Source organism: Acipenser ruthenus, unplaced genomic scaffold (assembly GCF_902713425.1).
Source record: "Acipenser ruthenus unplaced genomic scaffold, fAciRut3.2 maternal haplotype, whole genome shotgun sequence".
Taxonomy (NCBI): Eukaryota; Metazoa; Chordata; class Actinopteri; order Acipenseriformes; family Acipenseridae; genus Acipenser; species Acipenser ruthenus.
The window spans coordinates 21,145-41,307 of NW_026708339.1; the positions used below are offsets into that span (position 1 = coordinate 21,145).

Sequence of the window (20,163 nt, forward strand, 5' to 3'; positions counted from 1 at the left end):
ATCACTGCACACAGCTGACGCCAGGCCTCAGTGTTAACCCTCTGCAGTCCATTTATTAAGTGCGTGTCAGGCGCGTCAGGTCCAATTTATTTTCACACGCGCAGTTAATTTTAGACGCGCTGTTTAAAATAATTCGATCCAAGTCATTATTTTATTATTATAACATCTGAAAAAAGCTCTGCAAATGTCTGTGTTCTCTGTGCGCTGATGCAGTATCAGTCAGCTTGTTTACTTATGATCGCTCTGTTATCTGATGCCAGGGATGTATGACTATTCATGAGATACGCCTTTTTTTTTTTTTTTAGACTTGTCTCGGCTCTTGTCGCTCCCACTCGACAATTGAATGGTTTTCTCGGCTTTTTCCGGAGAAAAAACGACTGGAAACCCATTTTTTGCGTTTCTATAATGATGTCGGACAGGATCCGACAAAGGACCTGTGAGGAATAATTGCAATGTCGGACCAGGTCCGACATAGGACCGCAAAGGGTTAATGTAGTCATCAGAAACAATATTTGGGATATTATGATTTATTAAAATTATAAACATACAGCTCCTTTCTAATCTCTCCAGGTAACTTCAACTTCATCTGTTCTGAATCTGCAATAAAATAAAATACAAACAAGATGGGTGTCAATTTCATTGTTACAAATGATAACAGAACTGACTTCATAACTCTAAAGATATGAAACACTCTCCTCCTGAACTGTGTGACCTGCAATCATCTTGTCTGTCTTCTTGCAGAGTGTGCAGAAGGTGATGAAAAAGGGGCCAGCTGAGACATGCACTGAGGTTGTACATTGGGGAGGTCTGGATGACATGGGCTGCAATGGAAATGCTGCTAATATATCTTTACATTTTCATTCAGTACCAAGACTAGTCTCTAATTACATGAAGTTACATGAAGATTAAAGGACGGCTCTGCACAACAATTAAAAACACATTCGCTTTCATTTGCTCTAAATTGAATTGCTGCATCACATGTATTATTATTATAGCAAATGAATCTCTCAAATCTGAAGATACAAGCCTTTCATTCCATGCTGGGGTTCTTATTATTATCATCACCACTCCTCTTACCTTTGTGTGACCCAGGAATCCTCCAGTGAAGTCACATGACCTGACCTGAACATCTCCCATCCAGCTTGAGCAATCATGGCTCCGTTATCAATACAAAACCTAACAAATCAAGCAAAAACAACAGACAGGATGAAACAGTGGCACTCAGTATTGAGTGAATAAACTGCAAGCTGTGCGCACATCCGCACTACTGCACCCTGCCCACGTCCTGTATCATCACAACACAGTCCTCTGGTATCTAATTCAGCACACATCCGCACTACTGCACCCTGCCCTCGTCCTGTATCATTACAACACAGTCCTCTGGTATCTAATTCAGCACACATCCGCACTACTGCACCCTGCCCACGTCCTGTATCATTACAACACAGTCCTCTGGTATCTAATTCAGCACACATCCGCACTACTGCACCCTGCCCACGTCCTGCATCATTACAACACAGTCCTCTGGTATCTAATTCAGCGCACATCCGCACTACTGCACCCTGCCCACGTCCTGTATCATTACAACACAGTCCTCTGGTATCTAATTCAGCACACATCCGCACTACTGCACCCTGCCCACGTCCTGTATCATTACAACACAGTCCTCTGGTATCTAATTCAACATACATCCGCACTACTGCACCCTGCCCACGTCCTGTATCATTACAACACAGTCCTCTGGTATCTAATTCAGCACACATCCGCACTACTGCACCCTGCCCACGTCCTGTATCATTACAACACAGTCCTCTGGTATCTAATTCAGCACACATCCGCACTACTGCACCCTGCCCACGTCCTGTATCATTACAACACAGTCCTCTGGTATCTAATTCAGCACACATCCGCACTACTGCACCCTGCCCACGTCCTGTATCATTACAACACAGTCCTCTGGTATCTAATTCAGCACACATCCGCACTACTGCACCCTGCCCACGTCCTGCATCATTACACCACAGTCCTCTGGTATCTAATTCAGCACACATCCGCACTACTGCACCCTGCCCACGTCCTGTATCATTACAACACAGTCCTCTGGTATCTAATTCAGCACACATCCGCACTACTGCACCCTGCCCACGTCCTGTATCATTACAACACAGTCCTCTGGTATCTAATTCAGCACACATCCGCACTACTGCACCCTGCCCACGTCCTGTATCATTACAACACAGTCCACTGCTCAGCACTCAGTGTTATGGAATCCCTGGGGTTAGCTTCCTCTCAGTTTCAGGTCATCCATGTGCTGTCTAGAGATGTGAAGGGTTATGCTTCTTTTGGCAGGTTGTATAATCCTCTGAATGTATGTGGTGGACTCCTGGTCCTAGTGAAACAGCATCACTGTGAGAACGTCTCACCTCTCGTCTGTAGCAAAGAGCTTGGCTCCTCTCTCCTGACACATGACCTCCATCATCTCCTGGAGCCGCAGGTTGCCTGCAGAGAAACACGCTGGCGCTCAGATAGCTGCTTTACTCCTGAGAATCGCTCGTAGAACCAGGCAGCTGTGCAGCAACGAATACACCCAGCCTGCACCAGGGAGGCATTTTAAATACTCCTGCCACTGTGTAGACCCGAGCACATGTTACCAGTACCAAAGTAATACCATTTATAATAACATTCATTTATAATTAGATTCATTTATAATATCATTATTTTATAAGCATATTTGTTTCCCTAAATATATTCAGTTATCAAAAGAATCTGTGTTATAACTTCACTTTGTGAGTACAGACTGCCTACTATACATATTACCCCCCCTCCTCTTCCCCCAGTTCCCCCTCCCAGCTCCCCTCTCAACTCCCCCACCCAGTTCCCCCTCGCAGCTCCCTTCCCCCTCCCAGCTTTCTCTCCCAGTTCCCATCCCCCCTCCCAGTTCCCCCTCGCAGCTCCCCTCCCCCCTCCCAGCTCCCCCTCCTAGGTCCCCCCTCCCAGCTCACCCCACAGCTCCCCTCCCCCTCCCAGCTCCCCCCTGGTACTCTCTGTTATGGGGGTCTGCTGCCTCGTCCAGCAGGACAGGTGATGGATCCTCAAGAGGGTTTGAGGCAAATGATAATTTTGTATGTCTCATAATCACCAATAAAAATGAGCGTATTGCATGTGTGTGCTGCTGGTGTTGGTGCCGTGCTAATGGACATTAACAGAGATACTTACAGCCGACCCCCCCCACGATGAGCACCTCCCGGGAGCCGCAGTGCGCCATCGCCCTCTCGGTGACCTCCACCAGCATGGAGAAGAGCGTTTCCTGGGAGGAACAGGCTGTCACACTTTAAAATGTCACGCATCTGGTCTCTTACTTCTTCACTGTGTTCTACAGTGTCCCAATACACTTTGTCACAAGAATGAATGTTTTGATTTCAGACTCAACTGTTTTTTGAAAAGTTTGTAGAAATCCTCGTTACCTGGAGTGAGAAGCAGAGGTCTTCAGGAGTGCACTCCCCGGCACCCAACATCTTGTGAGCCATTTCCTAAACATACAAAATACACTGAAATAGCTAATACAGAGCTGGGGCTATACAAACACATCCTGTCAGAAACCTCAATAGACCAGAGCAGGAGAGGAGCCCCGTGACTGGGTACAGAGCAGGAGACGAGCCCTGTGTCTGGGTACAGAGCAGGAGAGGAGCCCCACGTCTGGGTACAGAGCAGGAGAGGAGCCCCGTGTCTGGGTACAGAGCAGGAGAGGAGCCCCGTGTCTGGGTACAGAGCAGGAGACGAGCCCCGTGTCTGGGTACAGAGCAGGAGAGGAGCCCCGTGTCTGGGTACAGAGCAGGAGAGGAGCCCCGTGTCTGGGTACAGAGCAGGAGAGGAGCCCCGTGTCTGGGTACAGAGCAGGAGAGGAGCCCCGTGTCTGGGTACAGAGCAGGAGAGGAGCCCCGTGTCTGGGTACAGAGCAGGAGACGAGCCCCGTGTCTGGGTACAGAGCAGGAGAGGAGCCCCACGTCTGGGTACAGAGCAGGAGAGGAGCCCCACGTCTGGGTACAGAGCAGGAGAGGAGCCCCACGTCTGGGTACAGAGCAGGAGAGGAGCCCCACGTCTGGGTACAGAGCAGGAGAGGAGCCCCGTGTCTGGGTACAGAGCAGGAGAGGAGCCCCGTGTCTGGGTACAGAGCAGGAGAGGAGCCCCGTGTCTGGGTACAGAGCAGGAGAGGAGCCCCGTGTCTGGGTACAGAGCAGGAGAGGAGCCCCGTGTCTGGGTACAGAGCAGGAGAGGAGCCCCGTGTCTGGGTACAGAGCAGGAGAGGAGCCCCGTGTCTGGGTACAGAGCAGGAGAGGAGCCCCGTGTCTGGGTACAGAGCAGGAGAGGAGCCCCGTGTCTGGGTACAGAGCAGGAGAGGAGCCCCACGTCTGGGTACAGAGCAGGAGAGGAGCCCCGTGTCTGGGTACAGAGCAGGAGAGGAGCCCCGTGTCTGGGTACAGAGCAGGAGAGGAGCCCCGTGTCTGGGTACAGAGCAGGAGAGGAGCCCCGTGTCTGGGTACAGAGCAGGAGAGGAGCCCCGTGTCTGGGTACAGAGCAGGAGAGGAGCCCCGTGTCTGGGTACAGAGCAGGAGAGGAGCCCCGTGTCTGGGTACAGAGCAGGAGAGGAGCCCCTTGTTTCCATGAGTCTGCCATACCTCAGTGTATGACAGGATCCCAGAGAAGGACACATCCATCCCCTTGACTGTGTAAGGAAGCTCCACAAACTGTGAGCCCCTGCAAATAGACAGAAACAGAAACACCATCATACAGCTCAGCCCCTCACACTGTGAAACCCCAACACTGACCCATATCATACAGCTCAGCCCCTCACACTGTGAAACCCCAACACTGACCCATATCATACAGCTCAGCCCCTCACACTGTGAAACCCCAACACTGACCCATATCATACAGCTCAGCCCCTCACACTGTGAAACCCCAACACTGACCCATATCATACAGCTCAGCCCCTCACACTGTGAAACCCCAACACTGACCCATATCATACAGCTCAGCCCCTCACACTGTGAAACCCCAACACTGACCCATATCATACAGCTCAGCCCCTCACACTGTGAAACCCCAACACTGACCCATATCATACAGCTCAGCCCCTCACACTGTGAAACCCCAACACTGACCCATATCATACAGCTCAGCCCCTCACACTGTGAAACCCCAACACTGACCCATATCATACAGCTCAGCCCCTCACACTGTGAAACCCCAACACTGACCCATATCATACAGCTCAGCCCCTCACACTGTGAAACCCCAACACTGACCCATATCATACAGCTCAGCCCCTCACACTGTGAAACCCCAACACTGACCCATATCATACAGCTCAGCCCCTCACACTGTGAAACCCCAACACTGACCCATATCATACAGCTCAGCCCCTCACACTGTGAAACCCCAACACTGACCCATATCATACAGCTCAGCCCCTCACACTGTGAAACCCCAACACTGACCCATATCATACAGCTCAGCCCCTCACACTGTGAAACCCCAACACTGACCCATATCATACAGCTCAGCCCCTCACACTGTGAAACCCCAACACTGACCCATATCATACAGCTCAGCCCCTCACACTGTGAAACCCCAACACTGACCCATATCATACAGCTCAGCCCCTCACACTGTGAAACCCCAACACTGACCCATATCATACAGCTCAGCCCCTCACACTGTGAAACCCCAACACTGACCCATATCATACAGCTCAGCCCTTCACACTGTGAAACCCCAACACTGACCCATATCATACAGCTCAGCCCCTCACACTGTAAAACCCCAACACTGACCCATATCATACAGCTCAGCCCCTCACACTGTAAAACCCCAACACTGACCCATATCATACAGCTCAGCCCCTCACACTGTAAAACCCCAACACTGACCCATATCATACAGCTCAGCCCCTCACACTGTGAAACCCCAACACTGACCCATATCATACAGCTCAGCCCCTCACACTGTGAAACCCCAACACTGACCCATATCATACAGCTCAGCCCCTCACACTGTGAAACCCCAACACTGACCCATATCATACAGCTCAGCCCCTCACACTGTGAAACCCCAACACTGACCCATATCATACAGCTCAGCCCCTCACACTGTGAAACCCCAACACTGACCCATATCATACAGCTCAGCCCCTCACACTGTGAAACCCCAACACTGACCCATATCATACAGCTCAGCCCCTCACACTGTGAAACCCCAACACTGACCCATATCATACAGCTCAGCCACTCACACTGTGAAACCCCAACACTGACCCATATCATACAGCTCAGCCCCTCACACTGTGAAACCCCAACACTGACCCATATCATACAGCTCAGCCCCTCACACTGTGAAACCCCAACACTGACCCATATCATACAGCTCAGCCCCTCACACTGTGAAACCCCAACACTGACCCATATCATACAGCTCAGCCCCTCACACTGTGAAACCCCAACACTGACCCATATCATACAGCTCAGCCCCTCACACTGTGAAACCCCAACACTGACCCATATCATACAGCTCAGACCCTCACACTGTGAAACCCCAACACTGACTGTTGGAAAACATGGATCGAGAATTGATTAGCAGTTTGCTACGCATGTGGACTGGCAGAGCTATACTGGTGTTCTTTTCTGAAAAGAAACTAATATTGCAGATAGCAGACTGTTTAGTTCAAATTGCATGTACTGCTAACAATTGATAAGAGACCTTGTTTCTACAAGCTTCTTGTCCAACATTGACTGCAAGCTAACAAGATAACAGTGCTATGGACCAGGAGGGGCTAGGCTCTAAGACTTTTGGGAATACAAAGCATAAAGGAGCTAAAAGGCTCCCAGGGACTGCCGTTGGACCCAAAGGTTCACAGGGAGAGTAAGAGATAATACTACTGGACTTGAAGGGTCTAAGGCAGAACGGAGAGAAGATGACAAAAACCAGATGTATGGACCTTTTTGGGGCACCAGGGGTTTGAGGAATGCACTGAGTTCAGAGGTCGTCACACACACACACACACACACACTCACACAAAATGGAATATATGGCAACAGGATAATGAGTTGTACCTTTTCTATTGGTTAAGTGTCAGAGAAAGAGGAGGAGAGAGACACCTATGCAGAAGGGTATTTAATGTCATGCAACAATTGTAAGAACGAGTATTCTGTGTCCTGTACCTGGGACCAGACTCCCTGCATATTTCAATAAACATAACAACTGACTGAAGAAAAGGACTCTGTGCAGTTTCTTGAATCTACTTACTCACCATCCTCTTTTTAAAGTTACATCATTTGGCGAGCCACCGGCGGACTGTTTCCTGTTTTTTTTTTTGTTTTTTTTTTTCAAAAAACCGGGGAGGTTTGTTACCTGACTGTAGAGAAACCCATTTGCCCAGCCTGAATCCCGTGTGCACAGGACCAGGACAAAGTGAATGGACAGAGACTGCTTCTAACTTCTGACCAGACGGTGTGGAGAATCTTTGAATCAGGACTTCAGCTCGAACATATAACCACGTACATTGGTGAGTAGTTACTGGTTTATTCTTTTATATGCAGTGTTTAGAATGTAGTGAGAATCAAGGGTAGAGTATGAAAGAGGACTTCTTGATAATTCATGTACATTGAGGACACAATTAGTTAAGTCAAGAGAGATTGACCGCTGAACTAAAAGTGTATTGACTATTAGGACTTTAGGTATGAAAAAGGACCTCTGGATTCCTAAAAAAGTCGGAGTAAATCGTGTAGTGTTATGACGTGCCAGTAGAGTCTATTGGACTAGTTACACGGACTTGTATAGCTCAACAGGTACGGGCATACTCGGATTTATGTTTTATGTTTGTTTTTGAGAGGGTTTGGTACACCTGTTTTGTCTTTGTTTTTACTGTTTGGTTTATAAGTCACGATAAGGGGGCAATAGGATAAGCCTCTTATTTAACTGTCCACATTAGGTGGTACAGATAAGGAACAATCAGACAATAAGTTCCAGTTAAGCCCAAATAGCACATACAAAAGTGTAAATTAAATGTGCAATAAACCAAAATAAAAGTCTATGCTTCGTTAAGCATAGCTTTAAACACGGAATATTGGTAAAAACAAGACAAAACTAAAAAGTGGTGTTGTTTTGTTAGTTTTGTGTTTTGTTGGGAGTCTGATCAACTCCAAATATGTTAGAAGCTGACCCTCAATGTCATCAAATGGATGACTGGAGAATATGGAACATAGACTATGTGTTAAAACATGGCAAAAAGGGAAGCTATGTACAGAACAGTAATGTACATGTTCATGTGACAGGTCAGGAGTGTGTGTCTCGTAAGAAGAAAAAGACAAAGGCGATTCAAAACTGGTAGCCCACAAAAAAACAAAAAAACTGTAAAATTGAAAGGTCACATTAAAATGTAATTAAGAAGTTGCTTATTAATGATTGTTTGAGTAATTCTGATTTTGCTTAAGCGTGGAGATAAAGTAGCATCTTAGAAAAACTATGTACTAAGAACCAGCATGAATACTTATTGTCTTGCCTCGATCATAAGAGGGTTTGATAAGGGAAAGAGACCCATGTTAACTGATGAGTTATTTGTATTGTGTTAGTGTTTGAATGCAAAGGAATGGCCAACCTTTGAACTAAAACAATAACACAAATATACAAAGCAACAATTAATAGTTTGTTCAGGATTATATTGGTAAACAAGAGGAACATTTTGTCTTTCTGATAGAGGGTTTACTTGAAAAGAAAGTGGTGGTATTGTTTTGGTACGCAGGGTCTGTGTCTCCCTGGTCACAGATTCAGGGAGGAATAGGGAAAAAAACTTGCGTGACCATATTTGGGCAGAGAGAGAAAAGACTGTAGAGAATGAGAATAGATCACTGTTAGACAGACTAAAAAATAAAAAGACTTTTAGGAAGAGAACAAATGTTTTTGGAGATCAATAAATCTGAAACAAATTAAATTATCGACCTGGAAATATTTTAAAAATATTTTCATGAATGAATGTTAAGTGTTTGTTTGAGAGTGAATTTTATGTTTAAGACACGGGTGAATTTTATGAATCACCTATGAATACATATTTGAAACCAAGATCACATGAGTGGTAGAGTTTGTATTATTGGTGTAGCTAAAAAAAGTGCAGAGTTCAAACGATGTTTTATTTAAGGGGTCTGTTTGTTTAGTTCATGTTGAATTAAACAGGGAGATTGCATTCTCTTTGAATGGAAAACGCGTAGTTTAATAAAGCACTGATGTTATCAGTATTAACTGGGTTTATTCTGATGTTGCTAAAGCACACTACGAGTAGAAGGAAAAAAAGTTGAATTGTTAGAGAGCATAAAATACAATTCAAATGGGGAAAAAGAGGTCACAATCGATATCAGAGTGATCTACAGGGATTTCAACTTCTGCTAAGGCATCAGAATGCAGTGATGCAGGAGACAAAAGCAGTGTCACTCAGAGCTACGCGAGTGATGTGAAATGGGATGTTTGCACACATGTGTACGATGTGTTTTGTTTATGGTGGTTACAATTAGTATTTTACGGAGCTTCTTGCAGGAGAGGTGATGATAATTAGATTAATGTGATAACTGAAACATGAATAAATCGCGAGTGACATGAGATTATTGATGGTGCAGTATAGGACTGCAGGATTGATGGATTGTGATACTGGTATGATAGACAGTCTGTTGGTTAATGTTTGTGTGTTTGTCTGTGAATATAGGGTATGAATACTCTCTTGTGGAAGTTCAGCACAGGACGCTGAGCTAATGGAAATATTGTGATGCAAAATAAAGTCAACTTCTCACTGTCTAATACAGAACAGACAGTCGCAGTAGCAAAAGTAATTATGCACTCACAGTAATACAAATGCACTTGGTAGGATTGACCATGGGGAAACGCCCGTGTAAATTAATCAAATAAAGAATATATTCGCTGGCTTAAGCATGAAGCAACCTGCGCCCTGGTTGGCGAAGTACAGTGATTCCATGTCCTCTGCCACCCAAAGAGCTCTGGGTTGGTAGAGCTTGTGGATCACATTCTAAAAAGGAAGCATCATAAACAGGTGCTCATGAAGGTCAGGTTTATGTGCACACACATTTTCTTTTTCTCACTGGACTATTTCTATAATAGATCCTGATTTATTTTGATCTGCTAAAAAGGATGCTGTTATTAATTGCAGCAAGAATAGGCAGTACTTTTATTTCTGTATGCGTTATTGAGAAACATTAACGTTTGAATACATTTCTTTGTAAACTTTCTTTTCAACTGTTATTGTGATATGTGCTCTGGACGTCTTGCCAAGAAGGGAGAGATCAATGTATGACTAACATCTTACAGGACTGTTCTCAACTAGGTAATATCATACAGTATGTGGACGACATACTGTTGCAACGAGAACTGCGGAGAAGCACTATCTGTTGCTGGAGGAGCACGCTACTCTCAAGTTAAATCTAAAGAAAACTGCATTAATGAAATCATCTGTTTGTTTCTTAGGAGTACAGGTGGAAACTGGAGGACACACACCTGACCCAGGAAATAAAAAGCTGATTAAAAATCTGCCCCTTAGATCTTTTTGGGCATATTTGGATTCTGTCAGGACTTCATGGAAGGATACAGCGAACTAGCTGTCACCCTCTATGAACACCTGAATTGAGGCATTAAAACAGGCACTGATTCCAACCCCACTCAGGGTCTCCATTCAAATTAAAAAAAAAAAAAAAAAAAAGCGGGGGGTTGGAAGGCTGATTGGGGAGGTCCGTATGAGATAATGGACAAACTGGGAGAAACCAATTTGAAATTGGCAATACAAAAATGAGGGAGTGAAAACTGGCTTGAAAACTAGTTTCACTGATAAGCAAGCCTGCTGGAGAACGGAAATTCCTAAGGGTACTGATGCAGTTAGGTTAGAGTAGTAGTTGTGAGCAATGAAGCAGATAGAGATTTGTAGTTACTTTCAGAGTACAGACACAGGTCTAAGGCTTTTCTCTTCTCCTACAGGTTCATGCTGGAACTGATATTTTATATTATGTTCACGATATGGGGTGGACATAGGCTTTGAGAAAAATACAAGATAGAATTAACAGACATTGGCGATTCTTAGAATTGCAATAACATTATCAATGCAGATGAAAAAGAGACTATTCAAGAATTAACCTTTTTGAAATTAAATCAGATATTAATCAAAAGAATAAATACTGCACTTGTTCTCCACAGGTTCCGAGATAATACTGATGGCGTTTATGTGGAATGGAAGCACAATGCTGTTCATCGGAACTGAGAGGACCATTTCAGAAGAGTTTGTGCAGAAAGTTCCAATACACTTGTGGGACAATTTGGATATGCAAACAGGAACTGTACATATTAACCTGCATAACTTTACAATGCTTGTCCATGATATGTAGTAATTAAGCTCTACCATATATCTGGAACAAGAGTGTAAGTTGCTGAGAGACAGTCATGAGGAGGTATCTGAAACCACAGAGACATTCTTACATATGGGGAACCATTCCGGTCTGCATATCAAAAGAAGAAATTATGATGACGTTAAAGTGACATTTTTGGGGATGTAATGGGGACTGTTAATTTCAGTTAACATACCTGATAATGAAACTACGTATTATAAACTTGGGGTATAGATGTATGATTGGTGAAAAGATTTGTCTTAGTTTAAAGATACTAAAGGTAATATGTCAGCGATCCTGGAGTGCAGAGATGGGAAGGTCTCATGTAATTTATTACTAATCACATTCAGTAAAATAACAAAAGCTGCAAAGGTTGTACCATTGACCTCTAGAGGCACTGGGAGTATGGAGTTTGTGTTGTTCATGACACTTAAGAGTGGCATTGTTAAGACATTGTATCTGCCATCCATGGTAGGGAGGTAAAATGGTTGGTGTCTTGCAATGGATTATTTGGAGTGTTGTTAGGAACATAATACTATATTAATATGTACTTGTAAGGTAATGGGACATCCTATGTTGAATGGAAATACCAATTGAAAACAGCTGTTCTACTGAAAAATATGGTTACCTATATTAGACATTAATTTTGGAAATCATGTGAACTTTGAATGATATGCTGTAGTGTTGAATATGTCTAAAATGAGGCACTATTTTAGTACTTGTTCAATGCATAGTGATCATGTTTGAAGTTATAGTTTTAGGTTTTAATCAGTTTTAAGTGTATCATAAGATTGAGATGGTCTAGAATATTGGATTCTAGAAAGATGTAATTTAACATACGGGTTAAAAATAATGATGCACCTAAATGTGTTAGAGCAACATGAGTGTGGTTCTGATCAAGAGGATGGGGATCCACAGCTGGAACATAGAGTTTATTCTGAGAGTACTGTAGTTTCGAATAGAAGATGTGATTATGAGCTTACAGAGTTAAACCAACACTGCACTGCGTAGCTAAAGAGCAGGACGGGTGGGTGAAATTGGGAGGCATAGATTGCTGTAAGGAATTGAGTACGTCAGTAATTTGCACTTGTTCCATGCGGGGTGATCCAATTTCTTGAAACAGGGCAGTAAACCGTACTATCGAGGTAAAATCACTACGAAAGTATGTCCCCTTTGCACCCCCTACCTCGGGAAGGTATCATTCTCGGACCAGAAAGAAAAACTGTTTTGGATGATGTGAATATAGTATTATCGTATGTAATGTATAATTTCACAAATCTAACTGTTATATTTGAACAGCATTGCAAGCAACACACCAATATCCAGAATTGGCTTCAAAGAGAAATAAGTAGTACAATAAAAGATTACAAAGAGCGAATAGCCGAACGAATGTATGAAGGTAATGAGAAACGTAGGAAGAGGGGACTTTTTGATGAAATAGCAGGATGGTTTGGTGCAGGAAATTCTGTTGCAAACAGCTGGGATATTTATCAAATGTCAAAAGGGCAAACTTGGATAGCAAGTGCTGTGGGAGAAGGGATAGAAAGATTGGGGAATGGACAGATGTATGTAAATCAAGGGATTAGGCTCCAGGGTACAGCTATATATGAGCTAATGGATGGAACAGAGGGAGCCCTGCACAATTTGACCAAAGCAATAGATTGTAGAATATTTGAGGGTGACCTTTTAAAAACAATGAAGGAAGAAATAATGGACATTAGGCTAAGAGTGGTACCTAGACATGCACAGGAGGAACTCAGGTTGAGGTTGGCAATGATCCACCCGGATCAGACTGACCTCCTAGGAGCTAGTTTAGTGTGGCCAAAGGAGAATGGCAAGGAACCACCTGGTCACATAGGGTTCTATCTCTCAATACCATACCTGGATCCTAATAAACAGTATAAAGACAGTTTGAAGATTAGACCGATAGGAGTACTACACAATGAGACAGTGATAGTTTGGGAAAAGGCTACATGGAAAGTTCAGCGAGGCAACTGGAGTGGTGTGGTGCATGAAGCATGTTGTTATGAAACAAATAGTCATGTAGTTTGCCGGTGTCCTGCAATCACCGGAATTAATAGAAATATAAGCACTGAATTAGAGGTACATCCACTAGAGGGGTGGAAAAAAGCAGTGCAGGTTGGGAAATATCAATGGTGTGTGTTGAGTAACCATACCAATTTTAAGTATGGTGATTTAACTTGTCAGACTTCTCCAGGATTTTGTTTTTCTCCAACACATGCAGTTCAGATTGGAGATATATATATACCTGAACCTGAAGCAGAGGAGTTCCAAATTACCGCTTGGTGGGATGACACATATCTAGATTCATATTCGGTCATTTTTTCTCAAATGCACAAATTGGTTAAAATAGCCCTACAAAGAGCGGAACAGAAGCTGCTCAAAGCTAAGGTCGAAGTTGATTTGGCACAATTAAAAGCCACCGTATTGAAACGATATGGATGGTCAGGGCAGGCCTTAGGGCACACTTTTGGGGATTATGTTGTTTTAATAATACTGTTAATAATAATAGTATTGATTTTGTGGAATAGCATTCAGTGTTTTTGGTGGAAAAAACAACATCGACAGTTAGAAAGGACCATTGGCAGATGGGAAACTGTAAACTTACTGGGAGCCACCATGAATAAGAAATAATACCTGTGTACAGTGATAAACTGTATTTACTGTATGTTTACTGTATGTTTATTTTTCATTTTTTGTATTATTTTTACGTATGTTTGTTTGTTTTTTTTGTTTGTTTTTTGCTCATGACATACTTACATGGAGAAACAGCAAAGGCAAGGTAGATACCTACACATAATGGAGAGACTTAGAATGAGAGGAACATACTTCACTATAATATATTATACAAACACGGTACTTGATGTGACTACTCAGAACCAGCGAAGAGGACATCTGAGGGCTCGGGATCATGTCAGCAACTTGGTTGTAGCGGGTCACCCCCCTCCATCTTATATTTTAAAAGTAGGGTATGTTGGAAAACATGGATCGAGAATTGATTAGCAGTTTGCTACGCATGTGGACTGGCAGAGCTATACTGGTGTTCTTTTCTGAAAAGAAACTAATATTGCAGATAGCAGACTGTTTAGTTCAAATTGCATGTACTGCTAACAATTGATAAGAGACCTTGTTTCTACAAGCTTCTTGTCCAACATTGACTGCAAGCTAACAAGATAACAGTGCTATGGACCAGGAGGGGCTAGGCTCTAAGACTTTTGGGAATACAAAGCATAAAGGAGCTAAAAGGCTCCCAGGGACTGCCGTTGGACCCAAAGGTTCACAGGGAGAGTAAGAGATAATACTACTGGACTTGAAGGGTCTAAGGCAGAACGGAGAGAAGATGACAAAAACCAGATGTATGGACCTTTTTGGGGCACCAGGGGTTTGAGGAATGCACTGAGTTCAGAGGTCGTCACACACACACACACACACACACACTCACACAAAATGGAATATATGGCAACAGGATAATGAGTTGTACCTTTTCTATTGGTTAAGTGTCAGAGAAAGAGGAGGAGAGAGACACCTATGCAGAAGGGTATTTAATGTCATGCAACAATTGTTAGAACGAGTATTCTGTGTCCTGTACCTGGGACCAGACTCCCTGCATATTTCAATAAACATAACAACTGACTGAAGAAAAGGACTCTGTGCAGTTTCTTGAATCTACTTACTCACCATCCTCTTTTTAAAGTTACATCACTGACCCATATCATACAGCTCAGCCCCTCACACTGTGAAACCCCAACACTGACCCACATCATACAGCTCAGCCCCTCACACTGTGAAACCCCAACACTGACCCATATCATACAGCTCAGCCCCTCACACTGTGAAACCCCAACACTGACCCATATCATACAGCTCAGCCCCTCACACTGTGAAACCCCAACACTGACCCATATCATACAGCTCAGCCCCTCACACTGTAAAACCCCAACACTGACCCATATCATACAGCTCAGCCCCTCACACTGTGAAACCCCAACACTGACCCATATCATACAGCTCAGCCCCTCACACTGTGAAACCCCAACACTGACCCATATCATACAGCTCAGCCCCTCACACTGTGAAACCCCGACACTGACCCATATCATACAGCTCAGCCCCTCACACTGTGAAACCCCGACACTGACCCATATCATACAGCTCAGCCCCTCACACTGTGAAACCCCGACACTGACCCATATCATACAGCTCAGCCCCTCACACTGTGAAACCCCGACACTGACCCATATCATACAGCTCAGCCCCTCACACTGTGAAACCCCGACACTGACCCATATCATACAGCTCAGCCCCTCACACTGTGAAACCCCAACACTGACCCATATCATACAGCTCAGCCCCTCACACTGTGAAACCCCAACACTGACCCATATCATACAGCTCAGCCCCTCACACTGTGAAACCCCAACACTGACCCATATCATACAGCTCAGCCCCTCACACTGTGAAACCCCAACACTGACCCATATCATACAGCTCAGCCCCTCACACTGTGAAACCCCAACACTGACCCATATCATACAGCTCAGCCCCTCACACTGTGAAACCCCAACACTGACCCATATCATACAGCTCAGCCCCTCACACTGTGAAACCCCGACACTGACCCATATCATACAGCTCAGCCCCTCACACTGTGAAACCCCGACACTGACCCATATCATACAGCTCAGCCCCTCACACTGTGAAACCCCAACACTGTGTTTCACACTGCAGATCCACACCCTTTATCTCTGCACCAGCTACAGTGTCTGCGTCAGATAACTGCTTTACTATTGGGAATCACTGGTACCACTAGGCACCTCTGGAGTAATGAACTGCCAGCCTTGTACTAGAGATGCATTTGAAAGACTTTTGCCGATCTGTAGACCCCAGCACATGCGGTTATACTAGTACCAAAGTAATACCACTTCAATAACATTACATTACCATAAGAAAGAGACAGACAAAGGAAGCAACACATAATACACAACTTACTTTTTTGCCATCTGCTCAATGTTATAGCCGGGGCTGGGGTCATTGGATATCTAGAAAACAGGACAATTAGACAAAGAGACGGGTGGAGGAGGAGGGGCAATGAGAAGGGAGGTGGAGGAGCAGGGGCAATGAGAAGGAGGTGGAGGAGGGGCAATGAGAAGGAGGTGGAGGAGGAGGGGCAATGAGAAGGGAGGTGGAGGAGGAGGGGCAATGAGAAGGGAGGTGGAGGAGGAGGGGCAATGAGAAGGGAGGTGGAGGAGGAGGGGCAATGAGAAGGAGGTGGAGGAGGAGGGGCAATGAGAAGGGAGGTGGAGGAGGAGGGGCAATGAGAAGGGAGGTGGAGGAGGAGGAGGGGCAATGAGAAGGGAGGTGGAGGAGGAGGGGCAATGAGAAGGAGGTGGAGGAGGAGGGGCAATGAGAAGGAGGTGGAGGAGGAGGGGCAATGAGAAGGAGGTGGAGGAGGAGGGGCAATGAGAAGGGAGGTGGAGGAGGAGGGGCAATGAGAAGGGGTGGAGGAGGAGGGGCAATGAGAAGGGAGGTGGAGGAGGAGGGGCAATGAACTCAAGAGACTTACCTTAATGACTCGTGCAAATCTGTCCAGACAGTTTCCTATAGCAATATCTATCGCCTCTCCAAATATCCGGTATCGCCGCTCAGAATATGAGATCACCTAAGGACAGGACAAGAACAAGTTGTAACTGTCACTGTACCCAGAACACTGACAGCATGAGTTCATTCAGATAACACTGCAGTCTATCCTTTCCATGGGAGATCAAACTAAACATAAATGTGTTCTGTTAAACTCACTGAAAATGAAGTGAAGGGTTCTAGTAATCCTAATTGAAAATAAACATGCAAAGTTATGTACAGCAGAATGGTTTCCATGAGCTCTCTGGTTCATACTGCATACCATGCAGTCTGAAAGCCTGCTCACACTTTGTATTATACTTGCTGTGCGCACTATACTGGGTCAGAAGCACGAGGCTCTTCAGCTCAGTCTGATCTGACAGTGTCACTCCTCTGCTGCTGTGTTCATCATCCACTCAATCCTAAAGGTAGAAGTATAGGCTCCCAGTCCAGCACACCGCCCCTGATAGAGGCAGCAGCCGCAGTGTGTCTCCTTGCCTGTGTGTTTCCACCGCTCACGTAGAGCACAGTGGGGTTGGCAGCCCCAGTGATGAGGCGCCCCATCTCAATGTGGCCGATGCAGTGATTGACACCCAGCAGTGGCTTCTTCCAGAGCTGGGCCACCGTCCGAGCAACAATCGCCACGGCAACAAGAGGAGCTCCCATTCCAGGACCTACACAGAGAGAGAGAGAGAGAGAGAGGAAGAGTGAGAGAATGAGGAGAGACAAAGGAGGATGGTGAGAAGAAGAGAGGAGAAAGAGGTGGACAAGACATGAATAGAAGCAAAAGAAAACAGAACAGGCAGGCCTTTTACAGACACATGTGAAGACAAAGAGCGTCACAGAATTACTTCTCTAAAAACCCCACCCAGGACCTGAAGCGAATAAAATGAATGGGTCCCTGTGACGGGGTACACCCCGCCCCGTGTGTACTGTATGAACTGGTCCCTCCAGTCAGGTGAATGCAACGCTGCAGGCCAGAGCGCTCCCCCTGGCGTACTCCACGCAGTCCAGCCCCCCAGCACTGACCCTCCCCTTGGTGTACTCCACACAGTCCAGCCCCCCAGCACTGACCCTCCCCTTGGTGTACTCCACGCAGTCCAGCACTGACCCTCCCCTTGGTGTACTCCACGCAGTGCAGCACTGACCCTCCCCTTGGTGTACTCCACGCAGTGCAGCACTGACCCTCCCCTTGGTGTACTCCACGCAGTCCAGCACTGACCCTCCCCTTGGTGTACTCCACGCAGTGCAGCACTGACCCTCCCCTTGGTGTACTCCACGCAGTGCAGCACTGACCCTCCCCTTGGTGTACTCCACGCAGTGCAGCACTGACCCTCCCCTTGGTGTACTCCACGCAGTCCAGCACTGACCCTCCCCTTGGTGTACTCCACGCAGTGCAGCACTGACCCTCCCCTTGGTGTACTCCACGCAGTGCAGCACTGACCCTCCCCTTGGTGTACTCCACGCAGTGCAGCACTGACCCTCCCCTTGGTGTACTCCACACAGTCCAGCCCCCCAGCACTGACCCTCCCCTTGGTGTACTCCACGCAGTGCAGCACTGACCCTCCCCTTGGTGAACGCCACGCAGTCCAGCACTGACCCTCCCCTTGGTGTACTCCACGCAGTGCAGCACTGACCCTCCCCTTGGTGTACTCCACGCAGTGCAGCACTGACCCTCCCCTTGGTGTACTCCACGCAGTGCAGCACTGACCCTCCCCTTGGTGTACTCCACGCAGTGCAGCACTGACCCTACCCTTGGTGTACTCCACGCAGTCCAGCACTGACCCTCCCCTTGGTGTACTCCACGCAGTGCAGCACTGACCCTCCCCTTGGTGTACTCCACGCAGTGCAGCACTGACCCTCCCCTTGGTGTACTCCACGCAGTGCAGCACTGACCCTCCCCTTGGTGTACTCCACACAGTCCAGCCCCCCAGCACTGACCCTCCCCTTGGTGTACTCCACGCAGTGCAGCACTGACCCTCCCCTTGGTGAACGCCACGCAGTCCAGCACTGACCCTCCCCTTGGTGTACTCCACGCAGTGCAGCACTGACCCTCCCCTTGGTGTACTCCACGCAGTGCAGCACTGACCCTCCCCTTGGTGTACTCCACGCAGTGCAGCACTGACCCTCCCCTTGGTGTACTCCACGCAGTGCAGCACTGACCCTACCCTTGGTGTACTCCACACAGTCCAGCACTGACCCTCCCCTTGGTGTACTCCACGCAGTGCAGCACTGACCCTCCCCTTGGTGTACTCCACGCAGTGCAGCACTGACCCTCCCCTTGGTGTACTCCACGCAGTGCAGCACTGACCCTACCCTTGGTGAACGCCACGCAGTCGATGTCTGCGGGCTGGATCCCAGCTTGCAGCAGCGCCTCCTTCAGGACGGAGAGGACACAGGCACGATGGTGCTTCGCAGTCTCACTGGGCAGGAAGCCTGGGGAGGGGAGAGACAGTGAGAAGCCTGATCCGGGGGAAGATCTGAGGTTTATAACCCTTTAAACCTGGCAGACTGCTGTAGCATTGTGGGCACCTGCACACAGTGAGGCAGCGCTTTGTACATTCAAATCTGCAGTCCTACTCTCCCTCGTTCACAGGACAGCCCTCCTTCGTCACGCTGCTGGGTGGCTGTGATGGGTCTTTTTTGCACACAGGAATCGCACCCCGGGGACTCTCACTTGGAATCCAGATTGTGCCTCTATAATACTTCACTATCAGAGGCCAGTACACTGAGAACCTGCCTTGTCCAGGGGGAGTGATGTATGTGCGCCTGGGATTGGACAGCACCGCTCCATCTCGCACGATCCCCACACCGATCTTGTTTGCACTGCCTTCGAAGCCGATCACTATCGTCATGGCTGCATCTGCAAGAGAAAACAAACAGCTGAAAGGAGAAACACAACATATTTTACATTGACTTTCCCTTCACACGTAGCCAGGAATACCCTCTCCATTAAGAACGCAGGCTTAGAATGGATTCCATTAAAGGACCTTCTCTCTGTGGCACTGGCACAATAATCCTTAGCAAACGATTTGTAAATTTAGGAAGAGCTCCTAATCCCCCATTCCCTCCAACGGGCATTCGGTATGAGCAATGC

General features: G+C 46.5%; 2 protein-coding genes across 3 annotated transcripts in view; one reads left to right on the plus strand and one right to left on the minus strand.

Annotated features, from left to right (window-relative positions):
- Positions 1-511: 511 nt before the first annotated feature.
- The window catches only part of LOC117415662 (tRNA N6-adenosine threonylcarbamoyltransferase), a 33,418-nt gene continuing 13,766 nt past the window's right edge, over positions 512-20,163 (minus strand). For both annotated transcript variants that reach the window (XM_059020908.1, XM_034026276.3), the window contains 11 exons: positions 19,807-19,929; positions 19,383-19,502; positions 17,565-17,740; positions 17,014-17,109; positions 16,440-16,489; positions 4,677-4,755; positions 3,465-3,530; positions 3,217-3,307; positions 2,424-2,499; positions 1,078-1,176; positions 512-597 (listed from right to left, as the gene is read on the minus strand). In XM_059020908.1, coding sequence (XP_058876891.1) covers positions 558-597; positions 1,078-1,176; positions 2,424-2,499; positions 3,217-3,307; positions 3,465-3,530; positions 4,677-4,755; positions 16,440-16,489; positions 17,014-17,109; positions 17,565-17,740; positions 19,383-19,502; positions 19,807-19,921 — 1,008 coding nt within the window. In that variant the 5' untranslated portion in view covers positions 19,922-19,929 and the 3' untranslated portion in view covers positions 512-557. The remainder of the gene's footprint in view (positions 598-1,077; positions 1,177-2,423; positions 2,500-3,216; positions 3,308-3,464; positions 3,531-4,676; positions 4,756-16,439; positions 16,490-17,013; positions 17,110-17,564; positions 17,741-19,382; positions 19,503-19,806; positions 19,930-20,163) is intronic.
- Positions 7,418-15,142, plus strand: LOC131731655 (uncharacterized). The gene has a single exon (XM_059020904.1). The coding sequence runs from the start codon at positions 12,594-12,596 to the stop codon at positions 14,082-14,084; it is 1,491 nt and encodes a 496-aa protein (XP_058876887.1). The 5' UTR covers positions 7,418-12,593; the 3' UTR covers positions 14,085-15,142.